This window comes from Geotrypetes seraphini, chromosome 10, assembly GCF_902459505.1.
Source record: "Geotrypetes seraphini chromosome 10, aGeoSer1.1, whole genome shotgun sequence".
NCBI classification, from domain to species: Eukaryota; Metazoa; Chordata; class Amphibia; order Gymnophiona; family Dermophiidae; genus Geotrypetes; species Geotrypetes seraphini.
Genome location: NC_047093.1, coordinates 67,178,239 through 67,205,064, shown reverse-complemented (window position 1 = coordinate 67,205,064; position 26,826 = coordinate 67,178,239). Strand labels below are relative to the sequence as shown.

General features: G+C 41.9%; 1 protein-coding gene across 3 annotated transcripts in view; it reads right to left on the bottom strand.

The window, feature by feature from the left end:
* The window catches only part of LOC117367481 (carboxyl-terminal PDZ ligand of neuronal nitric oxide synthase protein-like), a 153,895-nt gene that overhangs the window by 10,760 nt on the left and 116,309 nt on the right, over positions 1-26,826 (bottom strand). For all 3 annotated transcript variants that reach the window (XM_033960050.1, XM_033960048.1, XM_033960049.1), the window contains one exon: positions 21,944-22,109. In XM_033960050.1, coding sequence (XP_033815941.1) covers positions 21,944-22,109 — 166 coding nt within the window. The remainder of the gene's footprint in view (positions 1-21,943; positions 22,110-26,826) is intronic.

The window sequence follows — 26,826 nt, the reverse complement described above, 5'->3', positions numbered from 1 at the left end:
TTAATAATCAAGCTCCCAAATTGCCTATTTATTCATCTGCATGTATTTCACCTTAAATCAGCACTGTGCTTCTAGCTGAAAAACTAGCAAAATAAAAAAAGTGGCCAAAATAAGAGAAAAACAGTGGCCTTGTGATTAGAGCATAGTATGAGCCAAGAAAACCAAGATTCAAAACCCACTTCCCCAGCGACACTTCTTCTGACTTGAACAAGTTATTTTATTTCTCAGACTCAAGTATCCAAGTTTCAAGTTTATTAGGTATCTTGATGAATCGCTTAATCAAACTTCAAAGCGATGTACACATTAAAATTTACATTTGTTAGGTAACAGTACAATACATACGAATATTTAAAAAAATATTTCTGCTGTTTTCTCAAACTGGGTGTTAAGTTATAAATAAAGGGACTTAAAAAAATGGATTGCATATGGATTGGATTTTTTCTTTAATTTAACTTTTGAGGGTGAAGTACAATAATACACAAGCCCCTCTCCATTACATCATATATATGGATTGACAAATGCCATACAACACACAATGTAATAAATCCCTACCCCCTATATTGAACCCATAGTTGTCAGAAATTTAAGTGCAGGCTGCTATGGATTAAAAAAAAATAAATCCTGATCATTGGTGGGAGCATCTGGATAGTGGCTGCTGCTATATATCAATCCTCCTCAACCAGACACAGAAGATCCCACTCACTATTCACTCACCCATCATCCAAAGATGTCAAACAAAAAAAACTTTATGATAACCTAATAGCCTCCAAAGCAGCTAAACTGGACAGACAAATCACCACTCTTATCTTCGACTACAGACTACAAAGCCTTCGGGAGAGATATTAAAACCATACTCTTCAAAAAACACATAAAACCTATCCAGCACAACCAATCCCAACCCAATATCCAGCACTCTATTTACCCTTAGATCTCTCTAATACTCTTTTATCTACCAAACGTTATCTAAAACCCATAATTTCACCCTATTCTTATCTCCTAAAGACCTCCACTTCCCTTTGGTAACTCTTTACCCAACATATATTACCTTAAAAATTCTATGTCATCGCTTATTGTATTCCTTCAAATTTTGAATGTAATTTTTGTTTTAGTTTGGATGTAATCTGCCTTGAACCGCAAGGTAATGGTGGAATAGAAATCACTAATGTAATGTAATATATCCAGATAGTGCACTATGTAGACCAGTTTATCACAAACTGTGTGCCTCCTGAGATTTCTGGTGTGCCGCGGTACACTGGGGAAGAGGAGAAGGTGCTGGTGTCGGATGACTGTCTACAGGACATGCCTCTCGCAAAGAAAGGCACTTCCTTTAAGCAATCTCCCAATGCCGGCACCTCTTTTCTCTGACGGCCCTCCTCTCCAGCGCAGGTCTTTCTGCACAAGGCCCATTTGAAGGGCCTTTACGCATGCGCCGACGGCAGCGAGCTGACGTCACACATGCGCATGACATCACGCCAACGCCAGTGCACTTCCGGGTGTCTCAAGCTGGGGACACTAGGTTTAGTGTGCCCCGGCTTGAAAAAGTTTGCGAGACGCTGATCTAGACAGTGAGGATACTCAGCTTTTTAGGCTGTCTTAAGTAACGTGGACAGTTAACTGGAGAGAAATGCTGTCAATTGCTGCTAGCTGGATAAGAATTCTCTTCACCCATCATTGCCCCTGGACAGGAAAGTGCTGCTGAAATCTTTGGCGCAGTGACATTTATCCAGGCAGCTGGACCTGAATGACAAATAGCTCATCTGGACATCAAGGGGCAACGCTAATATCAGATAAGGATGCACCCTGGCCAAAACTTAATTCACTTGGGCTTTTCTCCTATTTGTTGCATATATTTATTTTAATAAGGATTTTTTTTTTCTTTAAACACCAATTACAACTTACGGTGCACTAATTGACTTTACATGTGTTAATCATAGGTTAACATGTATTAAATTGATTTAGCTTGCATTAAATTTAAGTCGTTTTAAAAACGTTCAGCCCTCATATCAGCACAAGCACATCAATCTAGTATGCCTGAAAACTTTGCACTGGTTTTTCTATATAGCTGTTTTTCCCCAATTGGCTATTTTTATGCTTTTAACAGAGGTTAAAAAGCAGGGAAATAATCATCAAATCCAATGGGAATCTTTCAATACATGTTAGCCCAGAACATAATCTGTGCTGCAGCAGTTCAGCTGCCAATTTTTATAACTTTTCTCAAATCAGGGTAATCATTTGTGGTGGTAGGATAGGGAGTGGGTGTCACTAGCTGCAGTACACTTCTCCCTCGTTATTCGCGGGGGATAGGGGCAGAGCCGGACCGTGAATGGCGAAAAACCGCGAATATCCAGCTCTGACCCACCCCCGCCTCCCTTCCGCCTTCCCCTGGCATCACCTGGTGTAGTCTCGAGAGACTACGGGAACTCCCCACAGCCATTTCCTAATGGCTATCTGCACGGGGGCAGGAGCATAGGAAAATTGCTCCTGCCCCGAAAACCAGCTAGACCACCAGGTAAGGCCGGGATGCCGGGGGGGAAGACAAAGATATGGGTTTTTTTTTTCCTCCTCCCCCCCCCCAAAAAAAAATCACGATTATGTGAAATCGCGAGTAGGGAAACTGCGAATGGGGAGGGGAAAGTGTAATCCCCCCAACCCCCTGGCATTTTACTGCTGCTTAATGTATATCACAGGTGTTGCTAATCTATGGTCACCCAGTACTGCAGGTTAGTGACTCCCGAGATAAATGAATAATGCAACTTAGGGCTTCTTTTACAAAGGTACGCTACTGTTTTTAGCGCGCGCTAGACAAAAAACTACCGCCTGCTTGAGAGGAGGCGGTAGCGGTTAGCACGCGCGTTAAGGCTCTAACATGCCTTCGTAAAAGGAGCCCTTAATCAACCTTACAAGCTGTGTTTTATAGCTCCTGAGAAGTTTGCCTTAAAAAAGGCCAGAGCTTTGAAATAAGAAAAAATTGCTCCCCTTCCTATTCTCAGGCCCACCTCCATGACTCCCTGGTGGTCTAGGGTAGAGAATGACATGGGGACAAATTTTTCCCCATGCTCGCAAGAACTCAATTTCCCCGTCCCATCCCCGCAAGTTTTGTCGCTATCTCCGCCCCATTCCTGTAAGTTCTGCCTTAACCGCACAAGCCTCGAACACTTATGATTTTAAAGTGTTTGAGGCTTGTACGGATAAGGACAGAGCTTGCAGGAATGGGACAGGGACAGGAAAAGAACTTGCCGGGACAGGATGGGAAAATGAGTTCTTGTGGGGACGGGGAAAAATTTGTCCCCGTGTCAGGGATACAATTCTTTATTAAAGGGGGCATGCCTAAAAGACATAAAACGTCTCCACCTTATTCAAAACACAGCAATCAAGATAATTTCAGGCTCTAAAAAATTTGACCACGTCGCCCCCATTGCTACAAAAAGCTCATTGGTTGCCTGTCACACATAGGATAACATATAAAATTACTCTTCTTGTTTTCAAGACTATACAAACCAACGCCCCAGCATTCATAGATAGACTTTTGATTCCGTATGACTCCCCGAGAGTTCTTAGATCGGATCTTTTAAACATAAGCCCCGCCACTAATGGAAAAAGTGGACGCGCCGAAAGTTAAGCCCCGCCACCTTTTGCCAGCGTACGCAACCTTAACCAGTGAAGTTCTCAGCACAACGGCCCCACAACGCGGCGCGATGTGTATAAAGTAAAGTGGGGGGGGGGGTTCCCCCCACGCCCCCCCCGTCGGAGCACCCAAAAAAGATTTTAAAAAAGAGGATATGAAACTTAACATTATAAAAAAATAGGATAAACTGTCGACCATTTTTTTAAGGGCTCCGACGGGGGGGAGGGGGGGGAGTGGGGGGACCCCCCCACTTTACTTTCTACAGATCGCGCATCTTTTTTATAATTTTTTTGGGGAGGCGGGGGTTAACTTTTTGGCGGGGCTTATCTGGAAAAGATCCCTTAGATCTACTTCACAGTTCACCCTTAACGTCCCTTCCCTGAAAATAATCAGAACTCGTCGTGCTCTTATTTTCTCTGTAACAGCTCCAATGACTTGGAATTCTCTTCCCTTATATTTAAGAACAGAACGAAATCTGCAGAAGTTTAAAAGCAGTTTAAAGTGCTTTCTTTTAAAGATGCCTTTAACTGATAATACAATGCCTTTATCTGAAAATACAATACATATCATTTTTAGCCGTTTCTAAAATTGATAATTTTACCAGTCTCCAAAATTGACATATATCTTTGCCAGCAATCCTTCTTTTCCCACCCCCTTATGTATTTACCTTCTATGTACTTTTTCTTCAAAATTGTAGTTCTCCCCCTTTTTCCTACTGTTTCTTGTGGCTTAATAAAGTAGTTACCCAAGTATGTCCCATAATGAATCATGTACGTTTAATCTCTTAAAATGTTAATGTCCTTATTATTTTTTAATCGTTGTATGCTTAGTACCTTCGGATAAGCGTTTACCGTATTTTCACGCATATAACGCGCGAGTTATACACGATTTTACAAACCGAGTATAATCATGCGCGTTATATTCGTGAGCGCATTGTACAAATTTTTTTTTACATAGTTCCCCCCCCACGACGTCCGATTCACCCCGCAGGACCGCTCGCACCCCCACCCCGAAAGACTGCTTGCACTCGCACCCCCACCCCGAAGGACCGCTCACACCCCCACAGCCTCCCCACCCCCCCATCATGGAGAAACTGCCTACCGTTGTCCTGCTGCTTCCTCTGCCGGTGGTCCCGCCCCTTCTCTGAGCCCTGCGACTGCGCTGCTTCCTCTTCCGGCGGTCCTGCCCTTTCTCTGAGGTCAGAGAAAGGGCGGGACCGCTGGAAGAGGAAGCAGCGCAGACGCAGGGCTCAGAGAAGGGGAGGGACTGCTGGCAGAGGAAGCAGCAGGACAACGGTAGGCAGCTTCTCCATGATGGGGGGGTGGGGAGGCTGTGGGGGTGCGAGCGGTCCTTCGGGGTGGGGGTGCGGGTGCAAGTGCGAGCGGTCCTTCGGGGTGGGGGTGCGAGCGGTCCTGCGGGGGGGGGGGGGGAATCGGACGTCGGGGGGGGGGCATTAGGCTTTCAGGTGGGGACAGGACTTTAAAGGGGGACAGGACTTCAAGGGGGAGAGGAGAGTCGGGGCGGGCGAAAGGAGAGTCGGGGCGGCCAGAGGAGAGTCGGGGCGGGCGAAAGGAGAGTCGGGCGGCGACGGGAGAGTCGGGGCGGCATGCTCGGTATACGGGTGTGCGCGATATATAAAAATTTATTTACATAAATTACAGTTTCCCGCGTGCTATACCCGTGTGCACGTTTTACACGGGTGCGCGGTATATGAGTGAAAATAAGGTAATTAAAAAACATGAATAAACTTGAAACTTGAAACAAAGTCACCAGTTGCTCCTGGCCCTGCTGATGCCAAGTTCAAAATGAGGCTGGCAATCCCTGGAAGAGTCTCAGGGTACTGCCACTAGAGGTTGAGCCATCATATAAGGGCTGCTGCATGTTTAAAGAAGCCTTTACCCTGTGACAGCATAAAATAATAGTACAGTAATAGACTTCACCCACAATCTCTTAAGGAACCATCTTTCCAGCCCCGAGTTTCTTGGTCTCCTCCTAAGTGTCCTCTTTTATGATAACAATTGTATTTCATTCCCTCATACCTTCCGTTTTCTGTTAGTCCGATGACTCTGTTTCATTGTCCATATTTTAAAATTTATGTTAATTTTAGTTCCCCAATTACTTTTTTGTATTGTACCTCGCTCAGAAATCCTGATAAGCGACTGAATCCAATTTTTAATACAAGTTGAAACTCGAAAAACTTAGCAGCCTGATGGTCCAACGCTGTAAAAAACATGTCAGTTTTCAGCTGGTTTTATTTTTCTCCAAAAAGCACAGCTTGTAGAGCTCAATCTAACTGTGGTATTTAATGTGCATGAGACGGTGCTTTACATGTTATTACTATACATCCTGTGCTACCTGAAACCCAACAGGCAATACAGCAAAATAACACATGATTTCACCGTTTAACTTGCATTAAGGGGCAGATATGTGTTATTCCTTTAATGCATATTAGTAAGTAACCCCCTCATTGTACCAAAAAAAGCATTTCACTTAGTATAGCAAAGCAAATGTTCAAGGAAGCATGCACTAGAACACTTGATCTTAAATTTATCATGGGTTTGAGCCAGTGTCACTAAATATTCTGCATACTAATCACCACAAATCCCCAGGCATCTGATCACCTTTAGTCCTAAATTAAAGTAATTCTGTTAACTAGGTCCTTACATTTGTATGTGTAACTGTTTAAAATACTAGTATTTATATGCACATGTGTGCACTTATATGCATAAAAATACTATGGAGGCTAAGCACTATTCTGTAAATACCCTCTTTAACTTACATATGTGTACTTAAAAGGGGGAGGGGGATTGCACACAGGAACAGAGTATAAGTAGGAATTCAGCAGGGCTCCCACTTAAAATAATCTGAAAGATGTGCATGTAAGTTGCATACATAAAGGCAAACACAAATGCCTAATGCCTAAATTTTAAGCATGATGCTAGTTGATTACATTAGTATTCTATAAAAGAAACTAATGCACAAATCCTCTAACCGGCGCTCTTGTCAGAGGCTGCTTTAAAAGCAGCCACCAATTGTGTGTCCAACATGCAACCGCGATGGTTAGAGAATTGAACCTCAAGCGCCTACACGAGTCACACAAAGATAGGCGACAGAAATGTAGGCCTAGAAAACCCTGGCTTACATTTCCCAGGGGATCCTAAAAATAGTCCACAGTTGCACGGGAAACCCCAATCAGCTGAGCCAGCAGGAATCCCTGAAGCTACAGTTTCAGGAAGTCCTGCTGGCTCAGCTATCAGGGATTCCCCCACCACGAACAGCTGATGGCAAGCTGTTGACTCATTTTTGGGATCCTCCGGCAAAGCTAGGCACCAAAAATGTAGGCTAGGGTTTTCCAGGCCTAGATTTCTAGCGCCTAGCTTGGCGTGAATTACGCCTACCTGGGCACCTTTACCCGCCTAAAGACACTTCCGGCGTTAGTCATGCCTACTTTGGCATTCAACAGCCTAAAGCACCTATGTAGGCATGATTCTGGCGCCTTTTATTTCGGCGGCGTTAGGTGCATCAACCTCACTGATTTTTTGCCATTTCTAATGGCATTCTTCAACTAACTTAGGGGGTAAGGCAGTCGTAAGTTTAGGCACTGGTTTTAGAATTTCCCTGTAAGTATCTAAGTTCTGTTTAGCATAGGCTTATATTGTGTGCCTCCCAGGCACCCAGTTAAGGAATTCCCCCTTTATGGTTGGATTCAGTAAATGGTGCCCAAATTTAGGCACCAGAAGATTTGTGCTAAACTCATATTCTATAAAGAGTGCTCTGTGCCAAGCATCATTTATAGGATGGCACTTAGTGCTTATTCCTGCCTATAACTTTGGACATGAGGACTTATGGCTGTTGAAACCTGGTGTAAATCCTGGCATGTAAGTTAGGCACCCAACCCACAAATTCTACACCTAAATTTTTGAAATGCCCCTACCAGCCCATGCTGCTGATCCCTTTTGGGTTGCATGCAAGGCACTTGGGACATGCAGCATTATAGAACAGCATGTAGGAAGATTCATGTTTAAGTCCAAACTAATACCAATTAATGCCAATAACTGTTAATGGCCCATTAACTAAAAACCTGGATGACATACAGATAATCTGAGATTTAGTGCCTTGGCAAAGGTGAGTTATTGCTGTTGTGGCTGGGCTTGGGTCAAGAGAGCTCCACTCCACCACAGGCATAAGGCTACAATTGACAGTTTAGAGAGAACGATTTGGGAAGGCGTAGTGGTGATGTAAGGAATGAGGACAGCAGCTGGAGGGAGGGAGCAAGGAAAAGCTCAAGGTCAAGGAAAGAAAAAGCAAAATAGGTGCAAAATAATTTGTTTTTTTCATGCCAAAGGTTTTTAAGGGCTTGCAAGTTTCCTAAATATTTTTGTTGCCGCCTAAACCAAACACTGGCTCGTTTCTGAGCCACAAAACTGAAAACTGACTTGCTAGAGGGAACAAACACCGAGCTGATGGGGCATGTGCCTATTGTGGAGGCAGGAAGGGAAGACACAAAGGCTGGTTCTCCTGGGGTTGATGATGCTGGGTTTACATTAGAAAACTTGCTTTGTTACTAATTTAGTGCAATTTATCAGATGTACTTCATTTCTTGAGCCAAAAGGCCTTCAGGCAATATAAGAACATAAGAAGTTGCCTCCGCTGAGGCAGACCAGAGGTCCATCCTGCCCAGCGGGCCGCTCCCGCGGCGGCCCATCAGGCCCACTGCCTGAATAGTGGTCTCTGACTAATTTTGTAATTTACCTCTAATCCTGTCCCTAATAACCTTACCTCTACTCCTATCTGTACCCCTCAATCCCTTTGTCCTCTAGGTACCTGTCCAGACCTTCTTTGAAGCCCTGTAGCGTACTTCTGCCTATCACCTCCTCCGGCAGCGCATTCCATGTATCCACCACCCTCTGGGTGAAAAAGAACTTCCTGGCGTTTGTTCTAAACCTTTCCCCTTTCAATTTCTCCGAGTGCCCCCTTGTACTTGTGGTTCCCCTTAGTTTGAAAAATCTGTCCCTGTCTACCTTTTCTATGCCCTTCATGATCTTGAAGGTTTCTATCATGTCTCCCCTGAGTCGTCGCTTCTCCAGGGAGAAAAGCCCCAGCTTTTTCAGTCTGTCAGTATATGAGAGGTCCCCCATACCCTTTATTAGCTTAGTTGCTCTTCTCTGGACTCTCTCAAGTACCGCCATGTCTTTCTTGAGGTACGGCGACCAGTACTGGACACAGTACTCCAGGTGCGGGCGCACCATTGCACGATACCGTGGCAGGATGACTTCCTTCGTCCTGGTTGTGATACCTTTCTTAATGATACCCAACATTTTGTTCGCTTTCCTTGAGGCTGTGGCGCACTGCGCCGACGCCTTCGATGTTGTGTCCACCATCACTCTCAGGTCTCTTTCAAGGTTGCTCACCCTTAGCGGTGATCCCCCCATCTTGTAAGTGAACATCGGGTTCTTTTTCCCAATATGCATGACCTTGCATTTCCCTATGTTGAAGCTCATTTGCCACTTTTTGGCCCACTCTTCTAGCATTGTCAGATCTTTTTGGAGGTCTTCGCAGTCCTCCATGGTTATGACCCTGCTGTATAATTTAGTGTCATCCGCAAATTTAATAACCTCACATTTTGTTCCCGCCTCCAGGTCATTAATAAATATATTAAACAGGAGCTGTCCCAGCACCGACCCCTGTGGAACTCCGCTCGTGACCCTTTGCCAATCTGAGTAATGACCCTTTACTCCAACCCTCTGTTTCCTGTCCGCCAGCCAGTTTTTGATCCATCGGTGGACCTCCCCTTGCACCCCGTGGTTCCATAGCTTCCTTAGCAGTCTTTCGTGTGGTACCTTGTCGAAGGCTTTTTGGAAGTCAAGGTAAATGATGTCTATGGATTCCCCTCTATCCACCTGGCTGTTCACCCCCTCAAAAAAGTATAATAAGTTCATGAGGCATGACCTGCCCTTGCAGAAGCCATGTTGGCTCGACTTTAGCTGCCCATTGTTTTCGATGTGTTCCCAAATGCTGTCTTTAATCAGCGCTTCCATCATCTTTCCCGGGACCGAGGTCAAGCTCACCGGCTTGTAGTTTCCTGGGTCTCCCCTTGAGCCTTTCTTGAAGATGGGCGTGACATTTGCTATTTTCCAGTCCTCTGGGATCTCTCCAGTTTTTAGGGATAGGTTGCATATTTGTCGAAGTGGCTCAGCTATTTCGTTCCTTAGTTCCTTGAGTACTCTTGGGTGAATGCCGTCCGGACCTGGCGATTTGTCGCACTTTAGCCTGTCTATCTGCCTGAGGACATCTATCCTGCTCACCTCTAGTTGGACCAGATTTTCATCCTGATCTCCTTTTCCGATCTCCTCGGGTTCCGGAATGTTGGTTGTGTCCTCCATTATGAAAACTGACGTGAAGAACTCATTTAACCTGTCCGCTATCTCCTTTTCCTCTTTTACCACTCCCTTTCTGTCTCCATCATCCAAGGATCCTACTTCCTCCCTAGCTGGTTGCTTCCCCTTGACATACCTGAAGAATGATTTGAAGTTTGTTGCTTCCCCTGCCAGTCTTTCTTCATATTCTCTTTTTGCTTTCCTAACCACTCGGTGACACTCCTTTTGGTGTCTTTTATGCTCCTTTTGGTTGTCTTCTGTCTGGTCCTTTTTCCATTGTTTAAATGATGCCTTCTTATCGCTTATTGCCTTTTTCACTGCATTTGTTATCCACACTGGGTTTTTTGTTCTATTTTTCTTGCACCCTTTCCTGAACTTGGGGATGCACAGGTTCTGTGCTTCGTGCACTGTGCCCTTGAGTAGGGTCCAGGCCTTTTCTACGGACTCTATCTTCCTTGTGGTATCGATGAGTTTCTTTCCCACCATTTTCCTCATGGCATTATAATTCCCTTTTTTGAAGTTGAGTGCTGTCGTTGTGGTTCTTTTCACCTTTGATAGTCCAATTTCTAGTCTGTACTGGATCGTGTTGTGATCGCTGTTTCCTAGTGGGGCTAGTACCGCCACCTCCTTAGCAGGTCCCCCTAGTCCGTTGAAGATTGGTTTGTGGCATAAGCTAAGATTTTTTTATGAAAACCTAAATGATCTGTAGAAAGAATATAACAAATGCTAATCCAAAATATGTTGAGACCAGTAAAATGACTTTTTGTTGTGCAGGGGTTAAAATATGGAATTCACTTGTTAGCAAATTAAGAAAATGTTGTGAAAAGGGCAGTTTCAGAAAATTACTTAAGACGCATTTGTAAATGCCTTTTTCTACATAATGATTCTTTATGACTCCTTGTATAAGCCTTTTGGCTTTTATTTTATAGTTGGTTTACCTGAGGATTATTTGTTCATGTTTGTCTGAATTTATTTTTCACAACTTTTGTGTATGTAAAATTATGTAAACCGTTTAGGTTTAAATGGCATAGAAATTTTTTAAATAAATAAATAAAACCGAGCATAAACACCTCTCTAAGCTCCAGGGTATATCAGAGAAACAAAAGCTGGGTTCAAACCAAAAGTTCATAGTCCCTACTACCTGTATCAATATGCTACTCTAAGGGCCCGATTCTATATATAGTGCCAAAAAAATCAGCGCCAACTAGAATGGCGCTTAGCATGATTCTACAAGGAGTGCACACCTTTTCTAAAATCATGCTAAGCATCACATAACCTCTAAGTGCACCAATTTAGGCCAGCTAAAACCAAGCTCCTGGGCCTGTTTTGTGGAACACTATGTCTGGCACTCAGGTTTTGCGATAATTTGGTGCAATTCAGAAAATTGCTCAAAACTTATCTCTTTGTACAGGCGTTTTTCTGTTAGCTCTCTACTTCTATGTTACCATTAAGACACTTATGTGATAGTGTTTGTATCCTTGACCTCAGTTTTTTACCTGTTATGTATTTGGTTTTATAAGACTCTAAACATTATAAAATTTATGTGAATTGTGAGCCGCTTTGGTTAAAAAAAAAAGCGGATTATAAATGTTTTAAAGAAATAAAAGTTATGCCACAGATTGGGCATATTCTATAACAATGCGCATAACTCAGGAACTCCCATGATCCACCCCTGGCCATGCCTCCTTTTCAAATTTACGCATGTCAACTGGTGCATACTTTTATAGAAGCATGCTTTCCAAGTTGTGTGCGTAACTTTTAATTAATGTCAATTGCCAATTTTTGGCGTCAATTAGGCCAATTAATCAACTAAGTTGTGGGTGCACAACCTAAGAAACCATATATACAGAATATGGGAATAAGGCAGTAGAATTTAAATTCCACTCCTTAATGGCCACAAACAGGTTTCAAGTTTTCTGAGCACACTTAATGGATAGACATGAAATGGAAGCAATATGCATGCACTCTCAAGCATTTTCATTAGGGGAAACAATGAAAGACAGACTGATCTGTGGCCCTTGAGGAGCAGAAGAGAATAACAGGCTCTTGTATCTAATCCTTCAAGAGAAATATAGAAAAATCATAGAAATGATTTTGGAGGGGATATTAAGAGGTGGGCTTGTTAATGTATTGCACTGTTTATGTTTACTACTGCAACATACTATACCTACCTTGTCCTGCGACCATGATGAAGCAATTGCAGACAATACAGAATACAGCCCTGAGACTTGTCTATTTCCTAAAAAAATATGACCATATCACAGAGGCATACTATGACTTGCATTGGCTTCCAATAGAAGCGAGAGTGCACTTCAAATTCTACTGCTTACTTTACAAGACTCTCAACGGAGAAAGCCCAACCTACTGGAATAACCGACTAAATCAATCCTCCTCAACCAGACACAGAAGATCCCACTCACTATTCACTCACCCATCATCCAAAGATATCAAACGAAAAAAAACTTTATGATAACCTAATAGCCTCCAAAGCAGCTAAACTGGACAGACAAATCACCACTGTTATCTTCGACTACAGACTACAAAGCCTTCAGGAGAGACATTAAAACCATACTCTTCAAAAAACACATGAAACCTATCCAGCACAACCAATCCCAACCCAATATCCAACACTCTATTTACCCTTAGATCTCTCCAATACTCTTTTATCTACCAAACGTTATCTAAACCCCCTAATTTCACCCTATTGTTATCTCCTAAAGACCTCCACTTCCCTTTGGTAACTCTTTACCCAACATATATTACCTTATAAATTCTATGTCATCGCTTATTCTATTCCTTCAAATTTTGAATGTAATTTTTATTTTAGTTTGGATGTAATCCGCCTTGAACCACAAGGCGGAATAGAAATCAATGGCGGAATAGAAATCACTAATGTAATGACCTGAGTGAACACACTGAACCCGCAGGCTGAACATGAGAAGAAGAGAGAAATGTGCAGCCGTTACATCTGAAACTGCATTTTCATGTTCGTACTCACCTTGCAAATGCACTCTATTGAATTATTAGCAGCCTCAGTCTCTCTCAAGTCTACCTGGTGATCGGCGCAAACCAGCAGTTCTAGGTTATTCATAAGCAAGCTTCTCATCGTACTTAGGGCGAAAACTTATGCCATGCAGAAACACTCAGAAAATGAATAATTAAGCGCAGTGTCTTTCCCATAGTGTTTAAAATTGGTACAAAAATGAGCTATCAGTTTGCTTTAATGGCTTTACTTCAAGCACCATGCATTAGTCTTCATCCCTGATGTAATGTAGTGATTAACTGTAAAATGTTACAGCAATTAAGCTGTAAAGCTGCCATGCACAAAACAGATCGATTAGAACAATACAAACTGACAAGAAGCCCCAGTATGTCTTGCAGCTGAGTTTCCTGAATATTTCAACATTTTGTACCACAAATATTGGCCAAGATAAACTTTTATTTCAAAGTGATGCTTCATCAACCCCCAAAACAAGAGTCTTGGACAAAATCCTCTCCCCCTCCCACCCCCCAATTTACATTTTATTTATTCAATCTTACATAACCCCACAAAATTATAGGACAGAATGCGATGCCCTTTCCTGAAGCATAGGAAAAATAATGAAACAACTGGATAACCAAGTTGCAAGAAAATTTAACATACTAAATGTTGAGTTTACAAAACACAACATCAGCAGAATGGAAAACAGATCATCCAGAGGATAGTTCTACACTTCTATCGGAGAGTGGCTCCTGAATGGAAAACTGTGCAATAGCTGCTATTTATATTAAATACCTTGATGTTGGGGGAGTGAAGGAAGGGAAAGTACTTAGTGGCTGAGAATACCCCCTCCCCGACTGGCTTGTAGATTAGAGGACCACTAAACACTAGAGCAGGTCCGGTGCAAGGATATTTAGTGCTTCAGGTGAAACATCAGCCTTGCACCCCTTAACAACAACATTTATACTCCTAGCAACTCCCATCTCCAAAATTCTGATAACTAAACTCAGGAATCATGACCATTCCATAAGAACACAAGAATAGCCTTAGTGGGTCAGACCAATGGTCCATCAAGCCCAGGAGCCCGTTCTCACGGTGGCCAATCCAGGTCACTAGTACCTAGTCAAAACCCAAACAGTAGCAATATTCCATGCTTCCGATCCAGGGCAAGCAGTGGCTTCCCCCCTTGTCTTTATCAATAACAGACTATGCACTTTTCCTCCAGAGTCTAACTATTCTCTGAGCGAAAAAAAATTTCCTCCTATTGGTTTTAAAAATATTTCCCTGTAACTTCATTGAGTGTCCCATAGTCTTTGTAATTTTTGACTGAGTGAAATGTTGATCCACTTGTACCTGTTCTACTCCACTCAGGATTTTGTAGACTTCAATCATATTTCTCCTCAGCCATCTCTTTTCCAAGCTGAAGAGCCCTGACCGTTTTAGTCTTTCCTCATACGAGAGGAGTTCCATTCCCTTTATCATCTTGGTCGCTCTTCTTTGAACTTTTCCTAGTGCCACTATATCTTTCTTGAGATAAGGAGACCAGAATTGAACGCAATACTCCAGATGAGGTCGCACCATGGAGTGATATGGGGCATTATAACATTCTTAGTCTTGTTAACCATCCTTTTTTAAAATAATTCCCAGCATCGTTTGCTGTTTTTGGCTGCCACTGCACATTGGGCGGAAGGTTTCATCGCATAGTCTACAATGATACCCAGATCCTTTTCTTGAGCGCTACTCCCCAAGGTGGACCCTAGCATCCGGTAACTGTGATTCAGGTTATTCTTCCCAATGTGCATCACTTTGCATTTGTCCACATTAAATTTCATCTACCATTTGGACGCCAAGACCTTCATTCCCCCAAAGCAAGTCTACAAAAACATTTTGTTATCATGGGACAATTCTATAACTACAAGTTAAGTGCTCATATTACAAGGCTGCGAGACTATTCTATCAATAATACTTACAAACATTAAATGTTCTTATAGATTATAATGAGATGTCATGTAAACACTTACAGGAAATGGTTGCGTAGAAGGCAGAGGGCAATGGTCAATGGAAATCACTCTGAGGAAAAGGATGTTACCAGTGGTGCGCAGCAAGGTTTGGCTCTTGGCATGTTCTTTTTAACATTTTTTGTATACAATATTGCTGGTATAATTTGTCTCTTTGTGAATGATATCAAAATCTGCAATAGACACCCTTGATGGTGTGGATAACATGAGGAAGTACCTACCAAAGCTTGAGAAATAGTCCAGAATTTGGCAACTATGATTTAATGCTAAGAAATACAAGGTCATGCATTTGGGTTGCAAAACCCTGAGGGAGTGGGACTTGGGTGTGATATGTGATGATTGTAACATGGCCAACAGATTGAAAAGGTGTGAATGAAAGCTAGAAGGATGCTTGGGTGCATAGTGAGAGGAATGGCCAGTAGGAAAAAGGAGGTATTAGAAACATAGTAACATGATGGCAGATAAAGGCAAAATGGCCCATCCAGTCTACCTATCCGCAACATCTATTATCTCCTCCTCTCCCTAAGAGATCCCATGTGCCTGTCTCACACTTTCTTGAATTCAGTCTCCACCACCTCTACAGGGAAACTATTCCACACATCTACCACCCTTTCTGTAAAAAAAGTATTTCCTTAGATTACTCCTGAGCCTATCACCTCTTAACTTCATCATATGCCCTCTCATTCCGGAGCTTCCTTTCAAATGAAAGAGACTTGTCTCATGTGCATCTATGCTAGGTATTTAAATGTCGCTATCATATCTCCCCTCTCTTGTCCTTCCTCCAAAGTATACATATTGAGATCTTTAAGTCTATTCCCATAAGCCTTTTGATGAAGATTACTGACCTAGAGAATGACAGGGACAAATTTGTTCCCAACCCTGTGGGATCTATTTCCATCCTCGTCCCATCCCCATGAGAACAGAGCTTGCAGGGATGGGAAAGGAATGGAGATAGATCCCACGGGGACAGGAACAAATTTATCCCAGTATCATTCTCTACACTGACCATTTTAGTAGCCTTCCTCTGGACCAACTCCATCTTGTTTATATCTTTTTGAAAAGTGCAGTTTCCAGAATTGTACACAATATTCTAAATGAAGTCTCACCAGGGTCTTATACAGAGGAATCAATACCCCCTTTTTCCTACTGGCCATTCCTCTCCCTATGCACCCTAGCATCCTTCTAGCTTTCGCCATCACCTTTCAACCTGTTTGGCCACCTTAAGACCATCACATACTATCACATCCAAGTTCCGCTCCTCTTTCATGCACAAAACGTTCTTTACCCCACTAAACTGCACCATTCCCTCAGGTTTTTGCAGCCCAAATGCATGACCTTTCATTTCTTAGCATTAAATCTTAGTTGCCAAATTTCAGGCCATTCTTCAAGCTTCACTAGGTCCTTCCTCATGTTATTCACACCATCTGTGTGTCTATTGCAAATTTTGGCAACATCAAGTTTCAAGTTTATTTAAGTCTTGATATACTGCTTTTATAGTCAAAACAGTTTCAAAAAGTTTAAAAAAATAAAATAAAGGGAACAAATTCACAATTACCATACAGACATAACATGATACACAATGGGCAAATGGGGAGGATACATTGCATAAAATACAAGAAAGGGGAGGTAAAAAAAAACAAAAGGTACAAAGGAAATCATTAATGTAAGGCCTGATATCTGAGATTTTGGATTAAAAAAAAGTATAAATCTCAAAAGCATCTCTGAAAAGAAATGGTTTAAGATTAGATTTAAAATTATTGAGATTTTCTTGTCTCAAGGTCAGAGGTAAAGTATTCCACAGTGTGGGAGCGGTTACAGAAAAGATTGTTTTCTGCGTTGTTTCATAAAACAGTTGGAGGACTGAAGGGACCGCTATAAGATATTGTTGGGAAGAACGTAGAGTCCTATGTGGATCATATGGGATTAACATCATATCTATAAAGGATGGAATGCGATTAGATTGAACTTTAAAAGTAAGAAGTAATATTTTGAAAGTAATCCTATGTGAAATGGGTAGCCAGTGAGCTTTTCTGAGGAGTGGTGTTACATGATCAAATTTTTTAGCATTAAAAATTATTTTTATAGCAGTGTTCTGTGTTCTGGATGATCTGTAATCTCCTGATCTCCTTTTGAGTGATGCCCTGATAAAGTGAATCACAATAATCTAAACATGAAATTACTAAAGAATGGATAAGAATATTGATTGAATTTGGGTTAAGTTGAGAGATCTGATCATTTTTAGTTTGAAGAAACATTTTTGTACCACAGAGCTGATCTGAGATTTAAAAGATAGCATGTTGTCCAGGATCACTCCTTGAATTTTGATATTTGTTACAAATTCGATTGGGATTGAAGAAATGCATATTGGGGAGACAAGAGTTTTATATTGTTCCTGGGAGAAAAGCAAACATTTGTTTTTGGTATATTAAGAAAAAGAAAATTTTGACAGAGCCAGACACAAGATTTAATTTTTGATTAATATTCCAAATTTCGGCATGATCATTGTTCTGGGCTGGGTGGATTAGTTGAATGTCATCCGAGTAAGCATAAACCGTGAATCTTACAGATTGGGCGACAGTTAATAATGGTGCAAGAAAAAAGTTAAATAACATAGGCGAGAGAATGGACCCTTGTGGTACCCCCTGAATCTTGGGTATACGGCTTTGAAGGAGAGTTTTGGAAGAGGATTTGATATTGTCTATCGGAAAGGTAAGAGTTGAACCATTTGAGAGCTCTGGAGATTCCTAATGTTTCAAGAAGATTTAAGAGAAGTGTATGGTCAATTGTGTCAAAGGCTGCCTTTAAATCAAGTGAAATCAGGAGAACCAATTTTCTTTGATCCAAATAATTTCTGACTGCTGTGACTAAGCCCAAGAGAGATAACTCAGTTGAGTAATGTGATCTAAAACCTGTTTGGTTGAGATGGAATGCATTTGTTTGCTCAAGGAATGGTGTTAATTGATTAAAAACAATATTTTCTGTTAGTTTGGCAAGATAGGTAATATTGGCTAAAGGGCGGTAATTATAACAATCATCTATATCTCCAGAAGTAAGTTTGAGAATGGATCTTATTTTTGCTAATTTCCAGTGAGTCAGCATTGTACTTGATGAGAGACTATTGCCAATCATGGATTGAATGAACGGGCCAAAGATAGAAAAATATTTTTTAATTAAGAAAGGTGGTAGAGAATGCCCTAGAATTCCTGAGTTATTGATGGAGTGCACTGTTTTATCTATTTCTAGCAAAGATGGTACATTAAAGTTAGAAAAAGTGCTGAAAGAGATGGAGTGGGAGTTGTTTAATGGTGTGGTTGGAGATACTAAATTCGTGGGGATTATGGTGTTATATATAGTGGTAATTTTATTTGAAAAATAATTTGCCAGATCTTGTACTGAAAGAGCAGAAGAGGAAATGGATGAATTACTATTTCCTTTCATTGTAAGTAATTTCACTATAGCATACAAGGCTGAAGAGTTTTTTGCTGCAGCAAATTTTTTAATTAAAATAATTTTTTTTGTTTTCCTGAATCTGTTTCTTGTAAAAAGTAGCTTTGTCTAAATAATGGCGAAGTAAACTGGGAGTATGATGATGGTGCCAACGTCTTTCGAGTGCACAAACTTGGCGTCTCAATAAAATGAGTTCTGGTGTGATCCATGGCTCTTTTTTCAATATTTTAGAGGAAGAGTTTTGATGTTGAATGGGGGCTAAATCATCTAAGAGTTTTTGAGAAGCCATCAGTCCATATTTCTATCTGGTTGTCTCAATTGATAAGGTTTGGAATTTTGTTATACTGAGATCAAAAGAATCTACAATGGATCCTTGATTTAGTTTAGCAAAGTCTCTAAAACTTGTTTGGGTGTTTGAGGAACTGCTAAAAGGAATAGAATTAGTTAAGATTAAATACAATGAGAGAATGGTCTGTCCAAGGAAGCTGAAGAATCTCAGATAAAAATATATCTCGTTTCAGGGCATTTGCAAAGAAAACCATGTTGAGCATGTGCCCAGCTGTGTGTGTTGGCTCTAAGATGAGAGGGGAGAGAGTTAGATCTGAAATATGAGTTAGAAAATCAGAGGTCAGAGGGTTGCTTATCTCGAAGTGAAGATTAAAGTCTCCTAGTAAAATAGGATTGATAACTGCAGTACAGAAATCTAGAGTGAGGGATTGTAGGACTGATAGGAGAGTCCCTAGTGCTGGGTTGCAGGGAATAGATGAGAAGGAAGTCAAATTGGATTGTATCAGCTAGTGAAAAGTGCATAACTTCTAACCTCTGATGAGGGTCAGCAGACTCAAGTTTTATTTTTAGGGAAGAGTCATAAATGACAGCTATACCTCCTCCTCGCCTATTGTGAAGAAGAAAAGAGAAACCAGGGGTGGGGGGGAGCAGGCCTGGGTGAGGTAGGCATCCTCTCTATCACTTAGCCAGGTTTCCGTGATACAGAGAATTTTTAGCTGGTGTATAATGATCAAATCTTTAATTAAGTGAAATTATTACGTCAGCCCTTCAGCAATATATATCTTACAAAAATGAAGTCCCTGTATAAGCGTCTGGGAGACCTCATTTAGAATATTGTGTACAATTCTAGAGATTGCACCTTTGAAAAGATAAACAAGATGGAGTTGGATCACAGGAAGGCTACTAAAGTAGTCAATTGTCTTCATTATAAAGTATATAGGGAAAGACTTAAAAATCTCAATATGTATATTTTGGAGGAGAGAGGAAATATGATAGAGAGGTTTAAATACCTACATGGCATAAATGCGAATGAGGCGAATCTCTTTCAATTGAAAGGAAATTCTGGAATGAGGGGGGGGTCATAGGATAAGGTGAAAGGGGATAAATTCAGAAGCAACCTCAAGGTACTTTTTCACGGAAAGGGTGGTGAATGCCTGGAACGGCCTCCCAGTGGAGGTGGTGGAGAACAAAAGTAATCTGGATTCAAGAAAGCTTGGGAGAGGGGGGGGATAGTAGATGGCATGGTTATGTAGACTAGAAAGGCCCTCAGTTCCAGGGAAGATGGTCGAATCACTGATCAGGGAAGGTATCAATGAGCATATAGAAAAAAATAAACTGATGAGATCAAGCCAGCACGGTTTCTATAAAGGACGATCGTGCCAAACAAATCTACTACATTTCTTTGAGGGGATAAGCAAACATTTGGACCAAGGTAGCCCCATTGACATAGTTTATCTGGATTTCCAAAAAGCCTTTGACAAGGTACCCCACGAGCGCCTGCTGAAGAAACTGTGGAACCACGGGGTGGAAGGGGACGTCCACAGATGGATCCAAAATTAGCTGATGGATAGGAAGCAGAGGGTAGTAGTAAAAGGACACTACTCTGACTGGAAAGAGGTCACGAGTGGTGTCCCCCAGGGGTCAGTGTTGGGACCGCTGCTGTTCAATATATTCATTAACGATCTGGAAACGGGCACGAAATGTGAAGTTATCAAGTTCGCGGACGATACAAAACTCTCCAACAGGGTCAAAACTGTTGAGGAATGCAAAGAACTACAGAGCGACCTGAACAAACTGTGCGAGTGGGCAAAAAGATGGCAGATGAGCTTCAATGTGGAGAAATGTAAGGTCTTGCACATCGGGAAAGGGAACCCCATGTACATCTATACGATGGGAGGAAGGGAGATGGGGAAAGGCACCCTAGAAAAAGACCTGGGGGTATTGGTGGATACAACAATGAAGCCAGCGGCGCAATGTGCAGCGGCCTCAAAGAAAGCGAACAGAATGCTGGGCATTATCAAAAAAGGTATCACTACCAGAACGAAGGAGGTCATCCTGCCATTGTATCGAGCAATGGTGCGACCACATCTGGAATACTGTGTCCAATACTGGTCGCCGTACCTTAGGAAAGACATGGCGATACTTGAGAGGGTCCAGAGGAGAGCAACTAGGATGATAAAGGGAATGGAGAACCTTTCATATGCCGAAAGGTTGGACAAACTGGGGCTCTTTACCCTGGAAAAGCGGAGACTGAGAGGAGACATGATACAGACATATAAAATCATGAAAGGCATAGAGAGGGTGGATAGGGACAGATTCTTCAGACTAGCGGGGACAACAAAAACAAGAGGTCACTCAGAAAAACTGAGAGGGGACAGATTCAAAACGAATGCAAGGAAGTTTTTCTTCACTCAGAGGGTGGTGGACACCTGGAACACACTTCCAAAGGAGGTAATAGGACAGAGTACAATACTGGGTTTCAAAAAGGGACTGGATGACTTCCTGAAAGAGAAGGGGATTACAGGGTATAGATAGAAGGTTACACTACAGGACAAAAGCGAAAAGCATAAGTGAGTTTTAGGGTAGGAGCACTATCAGGTCCTGGACCTGAGGGGCCGCCGCGTGAGGCAGAGGCAGGTCTTATGTTCTTATGTTCTTATGCTTTGATGGGCTGATGCTTACAATCTAACGCTGGTGCTACAGCCTATTAGCCCTGGAATAGTACTGGCTTTAATCTGTGCAGAATATTTAGAGGGCCCCAGTGCAGGAAACAATGGCCACACCAAAGAATAGTGCAAGTTGTATTTAAATGTACTCAAGTGGATATAAATGAGGTCATTTGCTATTCCCTCCAATTCTCAGATCAGCATACCAAACAAACCCTGCCCAGTCTCACAGCATGCATACCAATAGCATTGAGCACTAGGGATCTAAGTTTTGGTGCTGTTCCCTATAGCATGGATGTTCACAGCACTGGCCCATTGGCGAGGCAACTGAAGCACCCGACTGAGGCTTGGAATGCTCACTAGTTGAATAGTGAATATCGCCCCGAAAAACTCGGGTGGCTGTTGGGGTCAGGAGGAAATACGGAGATGCAAGCGACTCCTGTGAGTACAGGTGGAATTGGAGGAGATTAATGGTGGGAATGGAGTGAGGACAGACGGGGATAGCTGAAGTTTCTATAACCAAGCGATTTTCTAATTCTCACCTGTCTCTTGGCTCTCTACCTTCACTTCCAGTTCCTTTAGTTGTTTTACCAGCAGAGAAATGTGCTGCAGTAGGTCTCTGTTAGTTAAGAGTAGCTGGCGGACCCTTGCTTGGGCCTCTATGCGGGCAGCTGTTTCAGCTGTGAGTTGGTCTTTTAATAGCTGTACCTGCACAAGAGAGGCAGAAAAAAAATAAGCCTATTTTAAAAATTCAAATACAGTAGAAAAACATGTCTGCTTTAGATTTAAATTATTTTATTGATGATGGTTGAAAACATACAATACAGAAATTGGTCAACTGAACAACAGAGAATTAAACAAGAAACAGAGTATTAACACACCAAATGATAAATGATGATCATCAGTTTTACAAAATAAAGAATGCTACTGGTTCGCAATCATCCCTAATCACAACTGCATAACAATATTATGATCACATCTCTACCAGGGCCCTGGAGATCAATATCTCAAGAACCCCCCCACCTCCCCTGCTGAACCCCCAAGGCAGAAAACAAACATAACAAGAAAGAGAAAGCAAGCAAGAAAAAAAAAAAAAAACCACGGAAGGGGGGGTGGTGAGTGGAAGGAAACATGTCTACTTTAATGAACTGAGAATATTAATTCTGAGAAGCAAATCTAGCCACAAATAAATAAATACACAATGTTCTTCCTGTTTCAATTAATCAGTGGTTTGGCATTAATGTGCCATTGTTCTTTCTCACCTCTGGGAATTATGCAAAATTGACAGCAGAAAGGTCATTTTCCTATTTAGTAACTTTTTTTCTTCCTGCTCTCGCTATCGTAACTCTCTATATTTTTGTAGAGTACTGTATTCCTACCCACATTTTAAGGCCCCAAGGGAAGAGGAGCTACGTGTCTGCTGAGGTGCCTAGGCAGTAAAAATTGACAATACTATAATGCATGTATATCTAAAGCCCCCAATACCTCAGAGCTATGCTATATTCTTACAACTCTTACTGCCTTTTAAAGTGACTAGCGACCTCCCCTCGGCTCCATCAGCTCAATCGCTGGCTGATATATTTGTCAGTTTAAGTACAAACGTAAGTTCCACGTTTACTACTCAGTCCAGTCCTCCAGTAAGTACCTCTTATTCACATCGTCCAAAGTAAACTATCCAGTTTCAATCTCCCCTCCATAGGAGAAATCAATAAGGAACTCTATGAGCGTCAGGAGCAGAGTGGGCCATTCAGCGCGGCTCTCTGCGCTAAAACTGCTAGCGCAGTTTGATAGAAGAGGCCCTTAGTTGCTTTATTTTTGGGGGGAGAAAATATATTTATTAGCGATCGCAACACAGGCTGTACAGGCAACCAATAGTACATAGGTGCAATACGCATTACAAGTACAAACAGTAGAGGAAGTGCAAAACAGTCAATATATACATGAAAAATATGTGTGGTATCCAAATACAGTCCCAGCGCAATCAATAAGTTTGGGGAAGAAGCCCTTACTTTTAAAATGTGTCTTTTCCATACTGCTGCATTCTTAGATCGCCTTCTAATCCCATATGCACTATTCAGAATACTGCGCTCTACTCAACAAAATCTACTAGTTATCCCTTTCCATAAGCAAATCTTTTATGATAACACAAGATTAACTATATTCTCAGTTTCTGCCCCAACACTATGAAATGCTCTTCCAACTCACCTTAGGATGGAATCAATTGAAAGCTTCATGGAAACATTCACTTCCTGTTTTCTGATGCATTCAACATGACACCTACTTATCTTTGACTTTTCCCCACAGTTAGAAGAATCCTTCAAACTTTCACTGATGATGGCTTATAGAAGACTTCCCTCTTTCCTTTTTCTCCTCCCCTCTTTCTATCAAATTATGGAGGTCTATCCCTCTTCCCCCTCCCCCTTTGAATTTTGGTTTACTTGCTACATTACTGTGTCTTGACTTTTGTTTTATCTCCATTGCATATGATGTAATTGTAGACCGCTAGAAACTCTTCTTTGGTATAAATTTCCTGTCTTCCATTGTTTTATCTTTATGAATGACATTTGATTACATCACTGTACTTCATTCTGAACATAATGGTTGATAAAGATTTGAGAAACCACATACTATGGCCACTAGATACCTCAAAGTTAAACAGAAGGGGGGAAAAAATCAGGGCTCTGTGGCCCAACCTCTATATCCTCTTCATTTTTTTGAGAAGTTAAATTGAAGAGGATTAGGCTTTGGTTCATGTAAAAGACCATTATGTAAGAATAAAACTGTATACAGCCTTATAATGGGAACAGAAGAGTTTAGGTTACCTTATGATTTTTAGTTTCTCCAGAAGAATAATATATTGGACTCTATTTACTATATCTTAGTGTGCAATAAGTTATCATGCATTATCTGCCTCCTAGTCCAATTCATAAATTGGGCTTTGCGCAGTGGATAATATGCAATAACTGCTTTATCAGATGATAAGCCTTAGAACAGGGGTACGCACACTTTTTTGGCTTGCGAGCTACTTTTAAAATGACCAAGTCAAAATGATCTACCAACAATAAAATTTTAAAAAACACAAAGCACACTGTATGCAGAGAAAATGTTAATTATAATTTATATTTGGGGGGCAGATGACTTTAAAATATGCAATGTCACCTCAGCAACAACTGTACAAAAATAGACAAATATACCCCCTCCCCTTTTACTAAACTGCGATAGCGGTTTTTAGCACAGGGAGCTGCGCTGAATGTCCTGCGCTGCTCCCAACACTCATAGGCTCCCACCACTAAAAACCGCTATTGCGGTTTAGTAAAAGGGAGCCATAGTACAAAATATAGGCAGCAGATATAAATTTGGATACATTTTGATCACTAAATTGAAAATAAAATCATTTTCCCTACCTTTGCTGTCTGGTGATTTCATGAGTCTCTGGTTGCACTTCCTTCTTCTGACTGTAAATCCAATATTTCTTTCTTTCAGCCTCTCCTGCAGACCTCATTCCATTCTCCAACCATCATTTCTCTCTGGCCCACCATGAGTCCAACTTTTTTTTCTCTCTCTCTGCCCCCCTTTCTTTCTTTCTCTCCCAAGCTATCGACGCTGATTTGTCCTTGTTTCCCTGACGCGTACAAGTGCCGGGCCCGCAAGACTTGCCCCCCCCATCAATTCTGACGTCGGAGAGGAAGTTCCGGGCCAGCCAGGCAGCGATTGGCTGGCCTGGAACTTCCTCTCTGATGTCAGAATTGATGGAGGGGTGGGGGAGAAGGCTGTGGGCCCGGCACTTGTATGTGCCTGGTCTGCCATTGGGAAAGCAGGGAGAACAGAACGCAAAGGCAGCACGAGTATCATGGAGCCCGGGTTGGGCTCTGCGATTGATTTGCATTGCCTTTGTGATCTACTGGTCGATCATGATCAACCTTTTGGGCACACTTGCCTTAGAAAATAGAGGCCATTAGGATTGGGAAGAATATGCATCTCTTTACCCTCAACACGTATATATTAAAAAAACAAAAAAAGTTTAGGATAAGGTGAACTATTTTTACAGTAGTTACACGTATATACCCTTTTTCTTCTTAGTAAAGTGGGAAGATGTGGAGTGAGTATTGGAGCTCTATTATGATTATTAATAGGCTTTGAAATATAATATTGATTATCTGAGGACAAGCAGGGAGTATATTCTCACATGTGGGCAACATCATCCACAGAGCCCTAGTACAGTCATCAAGTGTACTGTCACTTTAAAATTTGAAGACCTCCCGCACTGTGCATGCATCTCTGCATTCAAGCCTGAAGCCGGCTCGCGGGACCATTAGTTCTGTTTTCTGCGAAGCTGTTGCTTCGAGTTTCAGCACAAACTTGTGCGTTTATTTTCAGCATCTTTTTTGTGCACATGTTTAGTATGTATCTTTGGTATGCATTTTTTGTGCCTTCCCTTACTTCTTTAATTTGGTTTTAAAAAATTTTTCATTTTTTGCTGTGTTTTGTTTCGGGCCTTCGGGCTCTCTTCATCCTCTCTTCAGGCCAGGAGCGACAAACCTTTTTCAGTCTACCATCTACTCGACCTCCCTGGACCACTGTGTCTTTTGACCTCATGTCAGCGTTTTTTCCTTCGATGTCTAAGGCTCTTAGCAGCTTTAAGTGGTGCACTTGATGTAATAGGACTATTTCAGGTACAGGCCAACATAACTGGTGTATCCAGCGTCTAAGTCCTAAACACTGTGATATTTCCAGCCCACTTTGCTCTAAACTGCAGAAAACCTTTTTGGGCCATCTACGTCAAGAATGGCTGGAGACTTCAATGCTCAACATACAGCAACTCCAGTGTCGACACTGGTACCAACAGTATCGGCAATATCTACTTCATCGGTGCTGCCTGCCTCGAGGAAACCTCATAAAAAGTCTAAGAAACGTAAGCATACTTCAGCACCATCTCAGGCCTCTTCACCAATGATGCACTCTAAGCCAGATCGCCATCTTAACAGTTGGTGTCACCTCTGAAGCATGCATCGACATCAAGGTCCCCAACACTTTGACACACAACTTCTGCACCTAATATACCCATATTAACAACAGTATCGGCACCATCTCTGCAAGAACAGCTTTGTATGCTGTTGCAGAAGGAACTAGCTGGGCTACTGCAGGTGCACTGTGTGTCAAATCCTGCTTCTACACTCCCAGCCTCAACTCAGTCAGATCAACACCTAAAGACTCTATTGAGACATCAAACTTGGGCATCAAGACACTGAGCGCCTACATAGAAGCATGCATCCACGTCAAGGGAGCGCATCCTCTCATTCTCAATGTTCACTGAGATACTTGTTTCGATTATCTTCTCAAAGTTCACCTAATCACTTTCAATCTGCAGGACTGGATGCTGAGGGTTATGACTCAGACATCTCTGCCTGCTTGTCCTCGGATAAAG